The sequence below is a fragment of the Camellia sinensis genome, chromosome 3, assembly GCF_055761805.1.
Source record: "Camellia sinensis isolate YWXY chromosome 3, ASM5576180v1, whole genome shotgun sequence".
NCBI classification, from domain to species: domain Eukaryota; kingdom Viridiplantae; phylum Streptophyta; class Magnoliopsida; order Ericales; family Theaceae; genus Camellia; species Camellia sinensis.
Genome location: NC_138963.1, coordinates 18,418,064 through 18,434,222, shown reverse-complemented (window position 1 = coordinate 18,434,222; position 16,159 = coordinate 18,418,064). Strand labels below are relative to the sequence as shown.

The window sequence follows — 16,159 nt, the reverse complement described above, 5'->3', positions numbered from 1 at the left end:
TCCCCACAGGTTCTATTTGACACAAGGAAGCTACCCGTGCCATCCCTACGGTGGTTTGGGGGCTGCTTTCAATTTCAGGCCCTCGAAGGGTTTTCGGCTAAGTTTATGGCGTTTACCACGCCAACTCCCAACGTACCCATGCTAATTACGTCTTTTCTATTCCCATAGATCCTATTTGATGTGAGGAAGCTACCCGTGTCATCCATATAGTGGTTCGAGGGCTGCTTTCAATTTTCGGCCCGCGAAGGCCTTTTTCGGCTAAGTTTATGGCATTTTTCACGCCAACTCCCAACGTAGCCGTGCTAATTACATCCTGTCTGTCCCCACAGGTCCTATTTGACACGAGGAAGCTACCTGTGCAATCTGTACAGTGGTTTGGGGGCTGCTTTCAATTTCAGGCCCTCGAAGGGTTTTTCGCCTAAGTTTATGGCGTTTACCACGCCAACTCCCAACGTACCCGTGCTAGTTATGTCTTTTCTATTCCCACATATCCTATTTGATGCGAGAAAGCTACTCGTGCCATCCATATAGTGGTTCAGAGGCTGCTTTCAATTTTCGGCCCTCGAAGGCCTTTTTTGGCTAAGTTTGTGGCGTTTACCGCGCCAACTCCCAACGTAGCCGTGCTAATTACGTCCTATCTGTCCCCATAGGTCCTATTTGACATGAGGAAGCTACCTGTGCAATCTATACAATGGTTTGGGGGCTGTTTTCAATTTTCGACGCTCGAAGGCCTTTTTTCAGCTAAGTTTATGGCGTTTTTTACGCCAACTCCCAATGTACATGTGCTAATTACGTCTCGTCGGTCCTTACAGGTCCTACTTGACACAAGGAACTACCCGTGCCATCCCTACAGTGGTTCGGGGGCTACTTTCAATTTTCGGCCCTCAAAGACCTTTTTTGGCTAAGTTTATGGCGTTTTTCACGTCAACTCCCAGCGTACAAGTGCTAATTACGTCCCGTTTATCCCCACGGGTCCTATTTGACAGAAAGAAGCTACCTGTGCCATCCCTATAGTGGTTCGGGGGCTGCTTTCAATTTTCGACCCTCGAAGGCTTTTTTTCGATTAAGTTTATGGCGTTTTTCACGCCAACTCCCAACGTATACGTGCTAACTACGTCCCGTCTGTCCCCACAGGTCCTGTTTGACACAAGGAAGCTACCTGTGCCATCCCTACAGTGGTTCGGGGGGCTGCTTTCGATTTTCGGCCCTCGAAGGCCTTCTTCGGCTAAGTTTATGGCGTTTTGGTAAGACACAACAAATAACATAGGAGATCTAATATTAATTGAACTAATATATTTTTCCAATGTGACAATAATGAAGCTCGTAATTGTCCAATGGATTCAACATGGTCAATAGGGGGAAAAAGACTCGGAATTATGTTGATTACAACCCAAATAAAATCATGATTCAATGTTGAGAACTCCTAATGCACAATGAGGCTTTCATTAATTTATTTCACGTATTAGCATCCTTTTTAGGCAACAAAAATTACAATTTTATAGTGGAATTATTGAGACATGGCAAACAAAATACCTATGAAATGTAAATATTGTTAAACAGTTGGGTATATAATAACCATAATTGTTGTCCAATAACAGACCCCAAAACTCTAGAAACAATGACTAGGTTCATTGTATATAGAAGCGTTAAAAAAATATATACCGATTGACTCGACTAAAACCTACTGACTGTTTCTAACTTAAAAATTCAAATAACATTTTAATTTTCTAAAAAATCGATTTTCAGTTCAGTTTTATTGTCAACACTAAAATTGACCAATTCCTTTTTGTACCTTTAAGAAGTATTGGCGGGGAGAGGAATATCACATCACACTGTAAGAGAGGTAAGTAGGAAGTAAGTGTTGGACAGATTGCCTTAAATTGCACTCATGGCACATCACACTGTAAGAGAGGTAAGTAGGAATATCATAATGCCAAAATGCCCCAACACCATGAGTGCAATTTACACCACATACCCTTCAATATGAATAACTAGGACAACCCAAGCAAAATCCTATTTGGGTAAAAATTACTCTAAAGGTGTCAGCAAAATAATGCAAGTAATAATTTCTCTCTTTATTAAGTGCTCTCAATTTGCATTCTATCTTCACAGTTCTTCTCTCTCTCAAACTCATCACTATGAACCAATAATGGCTTGCATGCACTTTAGACCAGTCTAGTTGTACTAGGTATATTATAGTAATTCAAAATTCATTCCAAGTTCACTTGGTTTATTCAATTAGTCTTAAATCTGAAATGGCATTCAACTGGATGGGGCTCCTAATATAGTAACTGGCCTCATATTCATAGGCTCATCGTACCCAATTTTGGGAAACTTAATATTTCATTGAAAGCATGTGGTTACCTTATGGAAATCAGATCACGATCCTTTGTGTAATGTATCAAAACACCAGGTCGTCTACTGCAAAGTCTACTCACATTATGGCTCAAAACCTATTCGAAGCACATAACCAAAAAAAAAAAATTTGCATAGCAACTTTAGAAACCAATTCTATTTCAATATGATCCATATTTTTTGTAGAAGTTATAATAGCTTATCAATAAAATTTTGTTTACCGAATAGTAGGATGACCATCTGTCATGACCCAAACCTGACCCCGTGAGTTAAGGACATAACCGGCCAGTAATCAAGAGATTACCTACGACCTTGAACCAAACCAAACGTATTTTAACAGAGTTAATGGGGGCCAAATGGAAGCAATTTAAAACTTTGTCCATAGAGCTGTGCTCACATGGCACATCATAACAAACCATACATATGCATATTAATAACTCAAAACAAAATATGTACTACATAAGGTTCTGTGCATACAGGATCATATAAGTCTAAGTCAACCCATCACGGCTATATACAACAGATGCAAAGCCTTCACCAACCTAACAGAATATAAATACATAACAAAAGGGCGAAGACGGGTCTCGTGTGTGAGACACAAGGGCTGACTCTTCCAAAACCTTTGTTGTTCCACATAGACTTTGCTGAGGCTGGGTTTGGACTTCTCTTGGCTCACCTACAAACACATGAATGAGCGTGAGCGAAAGCCCAGTAAATAATATCAATTAAAGAAGCTATACAAACGATATGCAGAATAACATGCTTCAAACGGCCTTAGGCCCAATTCATGTTTCTATTTAACATATATACACAATTTAGGTCAAGTGACTGTGGTTCCAAACAAACTGGCCTTTGGCCCATTCAAACTTTCATTTGTGTCAAAACGGCCTTTGGCCCATTCATATGACAAAATGGCCTTTGGCCCATTCATTCGTTCATGTCAAAACGGCCTCAGGCCCATTCATTCATGTCAAAACAGCCTCCGGCCTATTCATCCATGTCAAAACGGTCTCCGGCCCATCCATTCATGTCAAAACGGCCTCTGGCCCATCCATTCATACCAAAACGGCCTCTGGCCCATTCATTCATATCAAAACAGCCTCTGGCCCATCCATTCATGTCAAAACTTCCTTTAGCCCATTCATTCTATTATTCAGATTAGACTGGCCTCTGGCCCACTCATTTTGTATAGCAAACATTGTCCACCAATCAAATCAATGAACTTATAAAACTTACTTAGAAGTAAGCAATTGGACAACAACATATTTCAGATATCTCTGTTAAGATATTACTCACAGTGATCGGTTGGTTGGTTTGCCCTAGAGCTCGACCCTACACATTTCATGAACACAAAAGGGTCACAAACAATTCGATCCATTCTAAATTCACATTTTCCCCTTTAGGCTTCATTCTTATGTCTTTAACTCAATTACAATGCTTAATGCATGCCTAAGAGTACTTGGAAGTGAAAGAGAACAGAAAATGAAACATAGAATGTCTTTTCAAAATTTCAAAAAATAGGGTCCCCGCTCGAGCGGACCCTTGAGGCCTGCAAAAGTACTGGATATGTCAAATTTACGCTCGATCGCGAACTCTGGCACTCGAGCGAAAGGCCTCTCTACATGGCTCCCCACTCGAGCTGACACCATGTCTGCAAAAAATACTAGGAACACAAATTTCACGCTCGAGCGGCGGTTTCCCCGCTCGAGCGGGAATCAAAATTCTGGAAAATCTAAAACATGTTCTTGAGCTTCAATTCGACATTCGAAGGTTCTAGATGCATGCTTTTGGCTCAAACATCCCATATACATGTACTAACATGGTATAAACACCAAATCACAACATTATGAAGCTCAATTTCACAAATTAATCACATGCATGTCCCAATTTACACCAAATTCATTACCAACATAATAATTTCATGCATTCAACACTTACACCCTTGTGAATTGTACATGCATGTGGCAAATTACTCTCATTCTCAACTTAGATGATGAAGAGAAGGTCAAAATAAGAACTTTAATCAAAATCTCCCATGGATTATACATTTTGTGCTCAAACATGCCATTTTAAAACAATTCTTCACATGCATGTGCATATAGACTACCAAATCAACAAAACCAACTCAAATCATGTTAACTCTTACTCTTGATCACCCAACTAGTTTGAATACACAAAATCACAAGTTCAAACTTATGAACCAAGGGGTGATTACTCACCTAGGAGCTTAATCCTTACAATTTATGGTAAATTCTTGAGTGTGCCTTCAAGATCACCAAGCTTTGAGGCCAAAACTCCAATTTCCATCACCCTCTCTCTCTCTAGCCGACCCTCTCCTTTTCCTTAGAGTTTTTAATTAGCCAAGTCAAGCTAAAGAAGAGAAATTGAGTGTATAGTGCTCATAAAAAAGCCCCTCTTGTTATATTATTTTAATATATAATAATATAGCACTAATTCACTAATTAAATCAATTTAATCTGATCCGAATCAATTTTCAATTAAATTTCACCGTAGGCTTAAAAAAAATTACGCTAATCACAATGGCGTAATCAATTTTGGTTTCGGTGGCCGATAGAGTCTTCAATTTAATTCCCAAAGTAGATAATCAAACAGATATTCCTACGGTGAACAGATAGAAATTCAAAAGCACATATTTTCACATAATGGCACACAAAATCATGTTAAACACATAACCATACTCATATTAAGGACCAATTAACATATTGCGGAATAGAGATATCGCACCATCTGAACCCTACAAGAGGGTTGTGAGCCGTGATACCACGTCGTTCAGATGATTGAGTTGTACTTGTTGTGCCTCCCGCACTTTTTTTTCTTTATCGACTTGTTTGATCAGTTACTCTCTTTTCCTTATAATTTCCTCCCGATCTCTTTGGCGTTTCTCTTTCTCCTTCAATAGCTCCTCGTGATCTCTTTGGCGCTCCTCTTTCTCCTTCAGCAACTCCTCGTGATCTCTTTGACGCTCCTCACGAAGAACCTCCAAATTCTGCTCTTATTAACTCCATATGTTTATCACGTGCTCGTGCCGCACTAGAAGCTGTGGAAGAGGGTTGTGGGCCTATTCTACATCCACACAAGTAATTATTTTTTTTCCCTGAACACTTGCCTTGATACTTCTTTGTGGGTCAATGGCAACCCCACATCGGTGGCTACCACTTGTAGATTCACTATATCATCCTGTCATGGCAAAAAAACAATAAAGTCAAGATGACAGAAGGAATTTAAAACAACTTTACTAATTGATATGCAATACAATTGGTTTCAACATTCAATACTCAGCTCACTAGATTTGGGGTCAATCCAATCTCCCATCTTCTTGGACTTGTGTGCTTTCTTATAAAATTTAGGAAAATCTATATCTCCATCCTCATTTGCCTGTTAGGTTTGAAAAAATTCCATTGACGCATTAGTACATGGTAATATTCAAAATCAAGAAGAATCAATCATCCATTACAATACTAAATTAACTTCTCACCATAAACGACATTGCTATAGGAAATGATCGCGATCCACTTGTATGATTATAGGGGAGCATACCTCTATTTGCTGTACTAGCTTTAGAGCGTTTCTAAAAAATAAAAAAAAAATAAATTAGTGAAGAATTTTTACATATTAACACACAAATTAATTTCAATAATGGGGTTTCTAAATAATTTGTTACCAAGTGAGATTCGTCTTTCCAAGCAACATCAATCAGATATTTCCAGTCCTCCAAACTCACTCCACTAGGCAGATGACTATAGGGGTCATCAACACCCTTTTCCTCAAGTTCGAGGAACTCTTGCTTTAGATTGTACCTCCAATCCTTGTATAGTAAATATGCCTTTCTATCGAGGATCTGTTGAGCTTGTTCATCATTATCAAAATCATCGCCGGTAACAAACTTGTCCTACAAACATAATAAGAGAATTAGTACATCAATTAATTGAAGCAATTACAAATAACATAATAAAGACATTATGGCAAGATGAATCTCATACTAGCACCGCTTCGATGACCGCATCTTTGGTACTTTGATCAATTTTTCTCCATGACTTCACGCTCTGAAGAGGGCACAACCGTCTAATTTGTAATCCCAACTCATTCGTCGCTGGGGTGGCATTCCCTCCTGTGATTGTGTTCAACACCCGATTGACATAGACATGTAATTTCTCTCCTTTTTTCCTAGCTATTTTTTCTGCACTCCTTTGCCTAATGTAGGTCCTCGTACACGAGTTGACCTTGTTCACCCTGGTACAAAAGGGGAAGGAAGTCACAAATTACAAACATTGCTAATGAAAGTGGAAAAAAAAATGCTGGTTATGGGTTCTGTTAGTTTTGTTGCTGCCTACTACTATTTGGCTGCATAAAGTCTTGGTAAATTATGCTACAACTTGGATTTTGCTGCTATCGATGCAGCTGGGGCAACATTCAATTTGGCTGTTGCTGCTATTGTAGTTGATTTGAAGCTTGTTTATCTAATATTTTCTTTGTTGTGTAAGTGTCCTTGTTATGTGTAAAGTAATGTTTTTTTTTCTTTGTTTTTCTTTGTCTTTATGGGGTTTTCATTGCCTTACTTTATGACTTATGCACCCAAAAAAAAAAAACAAATTTTTTTTAAATAACTAAGTTCAATGCTCTTACCCACTCCACCTGGCTGCGTCTCCTCCACCACTGTTTGTGTATCATCTGGTGGTTGCGTCTCATCAGAGAACGTCAGCGGGGTGCCATTCTCCTGTGGACATGCTTTAGAGGCTGATAATACGTTGCCACTTGTTGCTCTCTTCTGCCGTCCTGTCTTGATTCCAGGAACCATGGCACCTACATTAAGTAACAAACATAAATGAATAATAAACGTCACATACATTAGTAGTGTAACTGCTGTAATTGCTTATAATGTTTAGTAGAGCCTCTGTGTAAAGTAACATAACATTGAAAATAATAACACTAGTAAATTGCATCTACTTTTGCATTCTAATAACCAACCAAATTATTGAACCATCCACATCTCCAAGTAACACAAAATGTTTTAGTAGATCAGTTTCCTCAATAATGACACAACATGTCAAAGTTCAATAATAAATTGCTCGTTAACCATGGCTTTGTTCACTCATACATCTTGTACCATCTATGTTTAAAAATAGGGGGACCTACAGACCAGTGGTGTGTTAGAAGTAGAAGTAGAAGAAGAAGAAGAAGAAAAAGAAAAAGAAAAAGAAAAAGAATGTCTGCATGCCTAAGGATTAAAGAAAGTTATCCAAAATATGTCCCAACAAATACAAATATGTTGTCATTTAGTATGTGTACTTAGAAAAGTAAGGTTCAGCTCTAAAGCAAACATGAAAATTAAACAGGCCACCAATTTGTATTCAAATCACACTCACTATGCAAGGGTTAAAGAAACCATTAAAACCTAGTGCATTTAGATTTCAAAATTCCTTAGCATTTCTGATCCTTTATCAAGCTAGAACTGAATTTTCTGATGACCAAACTTCAAAAAACTAAATAGCATGCAACAATTTATACAGAACTCATGGAATTACTGTGTCAAACAGCTTCATTACATGCAAGCAGGTGAGGTGTATCAAAGTTAGAATTAAAAGAGAAAGAAACATAGGTATTAACTCTGAACCCTAGCAACTTATCAATTGGTCAAGCACTTAATTCAAAAATAAAAGACAATAAGTCCATGAAACATTTGTAAGAATATGTAACACCTTACCTTAGCAAGGAGAGTTTTGCCTGTTCCAGGTGCTCCAGTCAAAAGAATTCCCTGTAAATTTATGTATTATATTTAGTAAAACCAGAAGACAAGAACAAACAAAGCTATTTAGAAAAGTAAAATGGGTATCCTTCAACAGTATGTAATCCCATATGTATTAAGAAAACAAAGCCATGACAATTAGGCACTACAAATAGAGAAATCCAAATTTAATAAATGTATTCTAGAATTTGAACAAGGTAACTGTGTTATGTATGGATATCACAAGCATGAAAATATCTTGCCAACAAACAATTGTGAGATGTTAGATATGTACTTTTGGAATCATTTGATTCACCAAGTACACAGACCTATATACACGTCAAGAACTACTTACAATAATTGATCAAACACCAAGGACTCCAACAGGAAAGGATGACATTTTAAAGAGATTATATGCATAAGAGGGCCAGTTGATGCAAGTAAATATATTTTCAAATGACTAAATATTGTGTTAGATTAACAACCAACACAACATGAATAACAACTAAACAGATTAACAACCAAATAGCAGCACACAAAACAACAAAACAAGGCCTCAGCAGAGCTGCATGAATACATTTAAGCAACTAACACGACATCCTAACTCAGCCAATCAACCATCCTACCATTGGCAAGCACCTAAGCTTAGCAGTCAAGCATCAAGCAACCAAAGTGGACAAAAACAGCAGCAAACTCTCCAAGTCAGCAAACAGAGACAGAGTAGATGAGTAAATTTGCCACAGATTCTGGGAAAGTCCACCAAACAGCACAGCTGACCGAATGGAAAATCTGGCTTGAGTATGAATTTGATTTTCAATTTTCTGCCAAAGTTCATAGAAATCGTAGAGGAAATTAATTACAAGGGTATTAAGTTCATAGAATATGAATGTACTTGGGAAATTGGGGTCCGAAGAGGAAGAAGAATCAAGACATAATTAGTCTACTCACATTTAAAGCTAATTTACTGAAGAACCAAGAGTAGGCATGAAATTCAAATTACAAGGTTCATCAATTTAAAAGGTTGAACATTGCACAAAATTAAGGAATTGTACATAACATCTGACAACGTAATACAAGAAGAACAAACACTATATTCTTAATTGCCCCCATTACATCAACAAAACAAGCTGGACAAAGAAACAAAGAAACAATCTACTTAGAGAACACATAAAGTAATTTTATAACAAACTGAGTTAAAACTCTATGTCCGTATCTGTATTAAAATCACTTTCTATCTCATCTTCTTCTTCGTCATCACCCGCGATTGTTAGTTCATCATCGTCATCACAAATGAAAACATCATCCATAACGCCCTCGGGTTGTACAAGCTTATTGGACTGAGAAACTTCCATTGAAATAATTTCAAGTTCAATGTCATCCCGACGCAAAACAACATCATCATCAATAGGCTCAGTTGGTACAACAGTAGTGGTTTCATCATCTTGCAACACTTCATCAAATTCTGGCACATCTAGCTTTGGCACATCCCAAATTCATTGATGTTGAAACTTTTCTATGACTCGCCAATTCGGCCCTAACTTCGTATCATGAACATAGAAAACTTGTTGAATTTGGCTTGGGAACACAAACGAGTCGTCTTTATACCATCGACTTCTTACGTCAACAATTGTCACATGTGGTTCGACACGCAAAGTTCGACTACTACAGGTGTTCTACCATTCACATTGGAAAAAAAAAAAAACCCCGATGTCTAAATAAATATGTCAGTTCCCACACTTTACAAAGGTGGCCGTAGAACTTTATCAATTGGCCTTGGTGATCGCCTTCCACTACTAACCCACTATTTTGACATTTACGACGGTTATCACAGTCAATAGTATGTAATCGGATGCCATTAAAAATGCATCCCGAATATGTGCTCACTAAGGCATTAGGTCCATTGGCTAATGACCACATCTCATCGGTTGCTTCGGGTGATTTTTGATTTCACAATTGGTTCATCTACACAAGAAAGTATGTCATGTTAATTCAAACTTAGAATAATTAAACGTTATCTGCAAACTATACACTAACGAGTTTTAGCTTACGCGATCTTTGAACCATTTAGGAAATTCTTTGCATTTTCGCGTTGCAATGTTGCATGAACTTCCATATTTTTGTTGTAACATGAGCTTGTGTTCCCTAGTTAATACAATGTAATTCATAAGTAATTGGAATAATGAAGACTTTAAAAAATAAAAATCATGTAGAAAATGTATGTTGCATATATGATGAGGAATTATACTCTAGATATTCGTCCACTTTCAAACTATTGTGTAGGACAAACCAATGAGCCAATTCACGGTCAGCTACGGACACATCAATTGCCCTTGAGAGTTGACCAAAAGGACGAACATTTTGAGTGAAAATCGCCAACCCCGGGCCATTGTCACCCCCATCGTAGTTCCTTTCTTCCTGGTTAAACACCATTTGAACTCCATGCAAATACATTGAACAAAACGTCTACACTCTTTCAATATATAGCCCTCCGCAATGGAACCTTCTAGCCGAGCTTTATTGCCCACAAATCCTTTAAGAAGCCCGAGCATCCTACATGTAAACATCAGCCTGATCGTTAGTATGGTCATATTGAACTATAATTAAAAAAAAGTTCTGACTCGTAGTTATACCTCTCAATAAGATACATCCATCGATATTGCACAGGCCCTCCAAGCCTAGCCTCGTAAGGAAAATGAATTATCAAGTGGACCATGACATCGAAAAAAGTAGGAGGAAAAACCTTCTCAAGCTTACAAAGTATAAGTACGATTTGTTCTTGCAATTTCTCCAAATCAGTCACCCTCAATGTCTTTGAGCACAACTATTTGAAAAAAGTTCCCAACTCAAACAATGTGGTCCCAATCTCAGTAGGAAGGTATCCTCGCATCCCAAATGGGAAGAAGTCGTTTCGTTGTAGAAGGACATGACAGTCATGACTCTTGAGGCCAACTAACTTACCACCATTCACGATAACACAATTGGATACATTTGCCGCATAGTCATCAGGATACTTAATCAATTTCAAGAAATCAGAAAACCCTTGTCTCTCTGCCGGGGACAATGTGTACAATGCCGGAGGCTTTTCGAAAGAGCCATTCGCATGCCTTATCAAGTGTAACTCCTTTCGTATTCGCATGTCCTCCAAATCCAAACGTGCTTTGTCTGTGTCCTTGTTCTTGCCATCTATGCTCAATAGTGTCCCAAGCAGATTGTCACATATATTCTTCTCTATGTGCATGACATCAAGGTTATGTCGAAGATTAAGTGTTTTCCAATAGGGTAGGTCGAACAAAATGCTTCTTTTTGTCCAGTTCAGAGTTGGATTTTCAGTCATTTGTCTTTTTTGGATGGTTTGATGCTTTCCATACGGCCTGTACATCCCCAAATTAATTTGCTCCAGTATTTGTTCTCCTGATAACTCCACAGGTTTGGACCGATTCTCAATTTCACCATTGAATAGCTTACTTCTTCGCCAATTATGGTTCTCAGATAAGTACCGCCGAGCACCCATATACCCTATGTTACTTCGTAAACTCTGAGATGATGCACCCATGTTACAATTAGGGCAGGCCAGGTAACCTTTTGTACTCCAACCAGACAAGGAACCATATGCAGGGAAGTCATTGATGGTCCACATGACTGTTGCATGCACTGTAAATATTTGGCCGTTTGAGGCATCATATGTTTGCACACCATGCTCCCACAGATTAGTTAACTCTTCTACTAATGGTTGCAAGTAAACATCGATGTCTCTTCTAAGTGCGGATCGTCCGGGAATAAGCAATGACATCATGACAAATGGATCTTTCATACGCTTCCATGGGAGTAAATTGTAAGGCATTAATATTACGGGCCACTCATGTAAATCTCTTCTAACATGGTCGGAAGTTCACCCACATTTTCGTGATTGGCTGTCATTCCAGCTCGGTTGCTTTCAATATCATCGTTTCACATAATAGAATGAGCACGAAACATGGGAACATGTTTCCCATGGTGCACCCAAGTTCGATAAAAACATGCAATTCCTCTTCGAATCAAGTGCAACTGTATAACGAAATGGTATTGCTTTTTGAAGTGAATGAAATAGTAATAACAGATAGGGATGTTTTGCCTATTTGTCAATTGCATATAGTTGGCTAATTTCACTAGTAACTAGGCATGTATTCATACGCAAATGTGACATACACGAACAATTCTATGTGAAGTCATCTTAGAGGGAGACATATAATTGTAACCAAATTTAAAGAGAAATTAAATTTGATATTCAATATAGATTGGACTTGAATAGATCTCAGCAATACATTTTGTAAACATAAATTTTATGAAAATCAGATGGGTAAAACAAAAGTAACGAAATTTTAAAGTTTTGAAACATTGAAAAAAATAAAGTAATTGCTTTATACATTAATTTGGTTGTTATGCACAAATCACAAAGAACAAAGACCCAAAAAAGTCTAGTTGGTGCGACTCCCATTAAAGATGCAATCAGCAGATGCTCTTTTCCATATGTGAAACTAACACCTCCAAATATTAGTGTATTCAATACTATTTTTATGCATTATTCACAAATAAGAGTGTATTCAAGGCTCTTTTAAGCATTACGCACTAGTTGTAGTGTATTCAATACTAGACAAAGTACAAGTTCATGTGAGTATAGTGTAGTAGATGACCATTGGCTATTTGCTGCTTGCATATTTGGGTCTAAAGTTGTGAAAAATATATAATATTTTTTAATAAGTTGACGTTTATGTGTTTTGAAGGTAGCTCGAAGATGTTAGATTGTTGAAAGGGTCTAATTTTGTGCATAATATGTCAATAGGCTATTATTTGGGATATTTTTTCTTCTTTTCATTAGAGAATAGTGTTAATCAAGTTGACAACAATTATGTTTCAACTATAATTATATTTTGTATTGTTCATATACTAAAAAAGTGTGTGAACAAATTTATTTTCATATTACAAAATATTTAATTTAACTACATGGATTGATTGTTCCTTCTAAGTAGTATTTCAAATATATACCCTTAATATGATTCATCAATTCTATATTAATTAATAAGGGCATTTGCTAGTCTTGGTGCAAGATTAATTTATATTTAACAAACATTATACTAATTTCCATATATTTGTTCCAAGCAGTAGAAAAATAATTTTAAAATTCATGAAAAATATTACATGAAACAGACTATTAACTTAAAATAGTTAAAAGTCAACAAAATCTAATAATCAATTACTAAAATCCAAAATTCAAGCCCAACAACTACTACTAATTACATTCTACATTTGGTCTAGAATGTTCGAATGTGATATATTTACATAGATTACCACCCCTTTATGAGTTCTCTACTTTCTGATGGCTTTTGTGTTCTTGCAGTAAAGGCATTTTGGTCTACAACAGAGATGGCTCAAGCCTATTGAGGGCTTAGACAAAAAAAATCTAGTTAGAATATGGTTTGTTGCCTTACATTAGCCATTTTCATTCTATTATTGTCCCCATTCCACACTAGCATAGTACAACTTCTTGTGCAACTTAGATTGTAAAGTTAGGTGCTTTCAGAATCAACAGTATGGTTGAAAGGCTACAGCTATCCCAGGAGATCAGAGATATTATTTTTCGTCTTTTTTCAACAAATCCTGAGTGAAAGGACGACCCTGTTCTTTAATCGTCATATTGACCAAATTATCCTTTGTTGTTTCTATGGAGTTGCAAAGGTTTGCACTAGAAAGATGTGAGAGTATTTAGGCTATTGATTAATCACACTTTCTAATCCTAATTTCTTATGTTTTGGACACAGATTTCTCAACTAAGGCTAACTTTTTAAGAAATTACAACTGAAGCTAATTAAATGGACACACTCCCATAATGATATTTGAAGATTCAGGGGCATATATAATACACAAATCTGGGCCATGCCCTCCTAATCTGAGCCATTCACTTAATCTGAATTTTGATGAAGTTAATGTTGTGTTGGTTAGTGATTCATTGGTGGCCAACAACCTCTGCCTTCAGAATGGAAGTTATCATCATCAGGTGCACCTGTGAAATCTGAGTGACTAGACTCCTAGTTTTTTTAATGGTTGCCACTACTTTGAATGTTAACCTTAGTTATATCCTCTGTTTAGTTTTTTTGTTATTTTATTTTTATTTTTCCATATACTACTACTAAATCCATAGTGGATGAGATAGGGTATTGAATAAGCAGCAGGTTATAGTAGGATGGCCGCCACTACCCCGTCCAAGTGCTGCTAGTGTATGTAAAAATTGTAGATATTTAAAAATTATTGGGGCTCTCTCTAGTTTTTTATAATGTAGTTGTAATTTTTTGATGATATAATTTTTTTTTAAATTTATAAGATATCTAACGTTCACAATCAAAATAATTATGATGAAGAGGCATTTTTTCTGTCTTGATTGAGAGAAGTAAAGAGGTGTAGTGTAGGATAGGACTATTTTTGTATCCACTAAAAGCATGTTTGCCCTCTTTCTAATTTGTCGAGAGTTTAAGATTAATGATAAAGTGTCTTGTTTGATAATTTAAGATGTAACCATTTTCATATATTTATAGACATATATAAAACCAAAAAAATTAAGGAACTTAATTTCCCCAATAAGTGCCTTACAAACACCTGCAATGGAGAATACTTCCTTGTTTGATTTTCATTCTCAACAAAGACATCAAATTTAACCAACTAATAAATTATTTTTTTCTATTACTCTAAATTTGAGTGTTTGATTACATTCAAAACATATGTTGTTCTAAATGGTTGGAACAACATAAATAGGATTTTAATCATCAGAGCAAACCAAAAAAAAATTATAAGAAAATTAGAGTGAAATTTTTTTCAAAGAAAGGTACCTTAAATCTCCAAAAAGCAAACCAGAAGGGAACTGGAATGTCACTTTAAGCTCTTTAGCTTACTTAGATTGCAGAGGCTTTCTCCTTGTGGTCTTAGGTCCTCTCATTAACACACAAAACAAGCTAAAACATTAATTAGATTTCTCACCTATGCATGCATATATATATATATATATATAGGGTTAGTTTGGAATATTCCAGAAATAGAGGCACATTTGGTCATATAGTTCAACAATCCAAAATCGAGAATCCAAAATCCACAATCCAAAATTCAACCAAACCCATTCACGAAATCAGAAAAAAACCTTAAAAAATTGTTTACGAAATCAACAAAAAATGAAAGAAAAAAGACATATAAAAACCCTACAGAAATCGTGAGACACGGGGATGGAAGAGACAGCGAAAAAGAGATACAAACAGATAGACCCAGATCGACAGAGAGGGACAAAGACGAGAGACAAATACCTGTAATCAGTGGTGGGGCCAATTTGCAGTGGCCGTGGTGGCGAGCGCCGGTGGCCAGTGATGGTGATGATCGGCGGTGGTGATGATCGGCGGTAGTGAGCGGCGGTGAGGTTTGGTATTGACTGCTCTGTATGTTGGTGTGTGAGACAAAATAGAAAAAAAAATGTGTGTTTGTGTAATATATATACTGGGCGTCAATATTAATGAGTTTCCCTCTAAAAAAATTTTGAAGCTTTAGCGACTAAATGATTATTTGTCGCCAAATATCCTTAACAGCGACTAAAAATTGGTCGCCAAAAGCATCCTATTTGGCTACTAATTTCAAATTTTTGTCGGGAATGTTTAATATACAACGACTAACTTAGTTTTGGTCATCCAAAATTCATCAAAAATACGCCTATTTTTTGGCGACAAAAATTTGTTGTCACAAAATGTTATTATACGGTGACTAAATGAAATTTTAGTAGCGTAAAATGGTAACAAACAACGACTAAAACTAAGTTTGGTCGCCAATAAGACTATATGGTGACTAAAATAATTTAGTAGCTAAAAATATTAAATCAATGCCGACTAAATCAGGTTTTTAGTCGCCCAATATGCCGTTTTTGGCGACTAAAATTGTTTTGGTCGCCAATTTTAGTCACCAACTGTGTAGTTTGTTGTAGTGTCTTGTCATTTTTTGTAGTAATGTGGCTCAAAAGAAACCTTTTGTTCCTAAGTTTGCTGGAACATATTAAAG

General features: G+C 36.7%; 1 protein-coding gene across 1 annotated transcript; it reads right to left on the bottom strand.

Annotated features, from left to right (window-relative positions):
* Nucleotides 1–2,732: 2,732 nt before the first annotated feature.
* LOC145821357 (uncharacterized) lies at nt 2,733–10,528 on the bottom strand. The gene is made up of 11 exons (XM_082917862.1): nt 10,386–10,528; nt 10,147–10,240; nt 9,327–9,573; nt 9,173–9,225; nt 8,078–8,128; nt 7,121–7,176; nt 6,357–6,606; nt 6,038–6,265; nt 5,852–5,944; nt 5,101–5,751; nt 2,733–3,031 (listed from the first exon to the last, which is right to left on the bottom strand). The coding sequence occupies exons 1-10, from the start codon at nt 10,526–10,528 to the stop codon at nt 5,638–5,640; spliced, it is 1,329 nt and encodes a 442-aa protein (XP_082773988.1). The 3' UTR covers nt 2,733–3,031; nt 5,101–5,637.
* Nucleotides 10,529–16,159: the final 5,631 nt, after the last annotated feature.

Coding starts and splice junctions, on each gene's coding strand:
- LOC145821357 (XM_082917862.1), bottom strand. CDS start 10,528: ATGGTGTTTAACCAGGAAGAAAGGAACTACGATGGGGGTGACAATGGC. Junction 8,129..9,172: donor ATATAGTGTTTGTTCTTCTT/GTATTACGTTGT, acceptor ATAAATTTACAG/GGAATTCTTTTGACTGGAGC. Junction 5,752..5,851: donor CTATAGCAATGTCGTTTATG/GTGAGAAGTTAA, acceptor CAAACCTAACAG/GCAAATGAGGATGGAGATAT.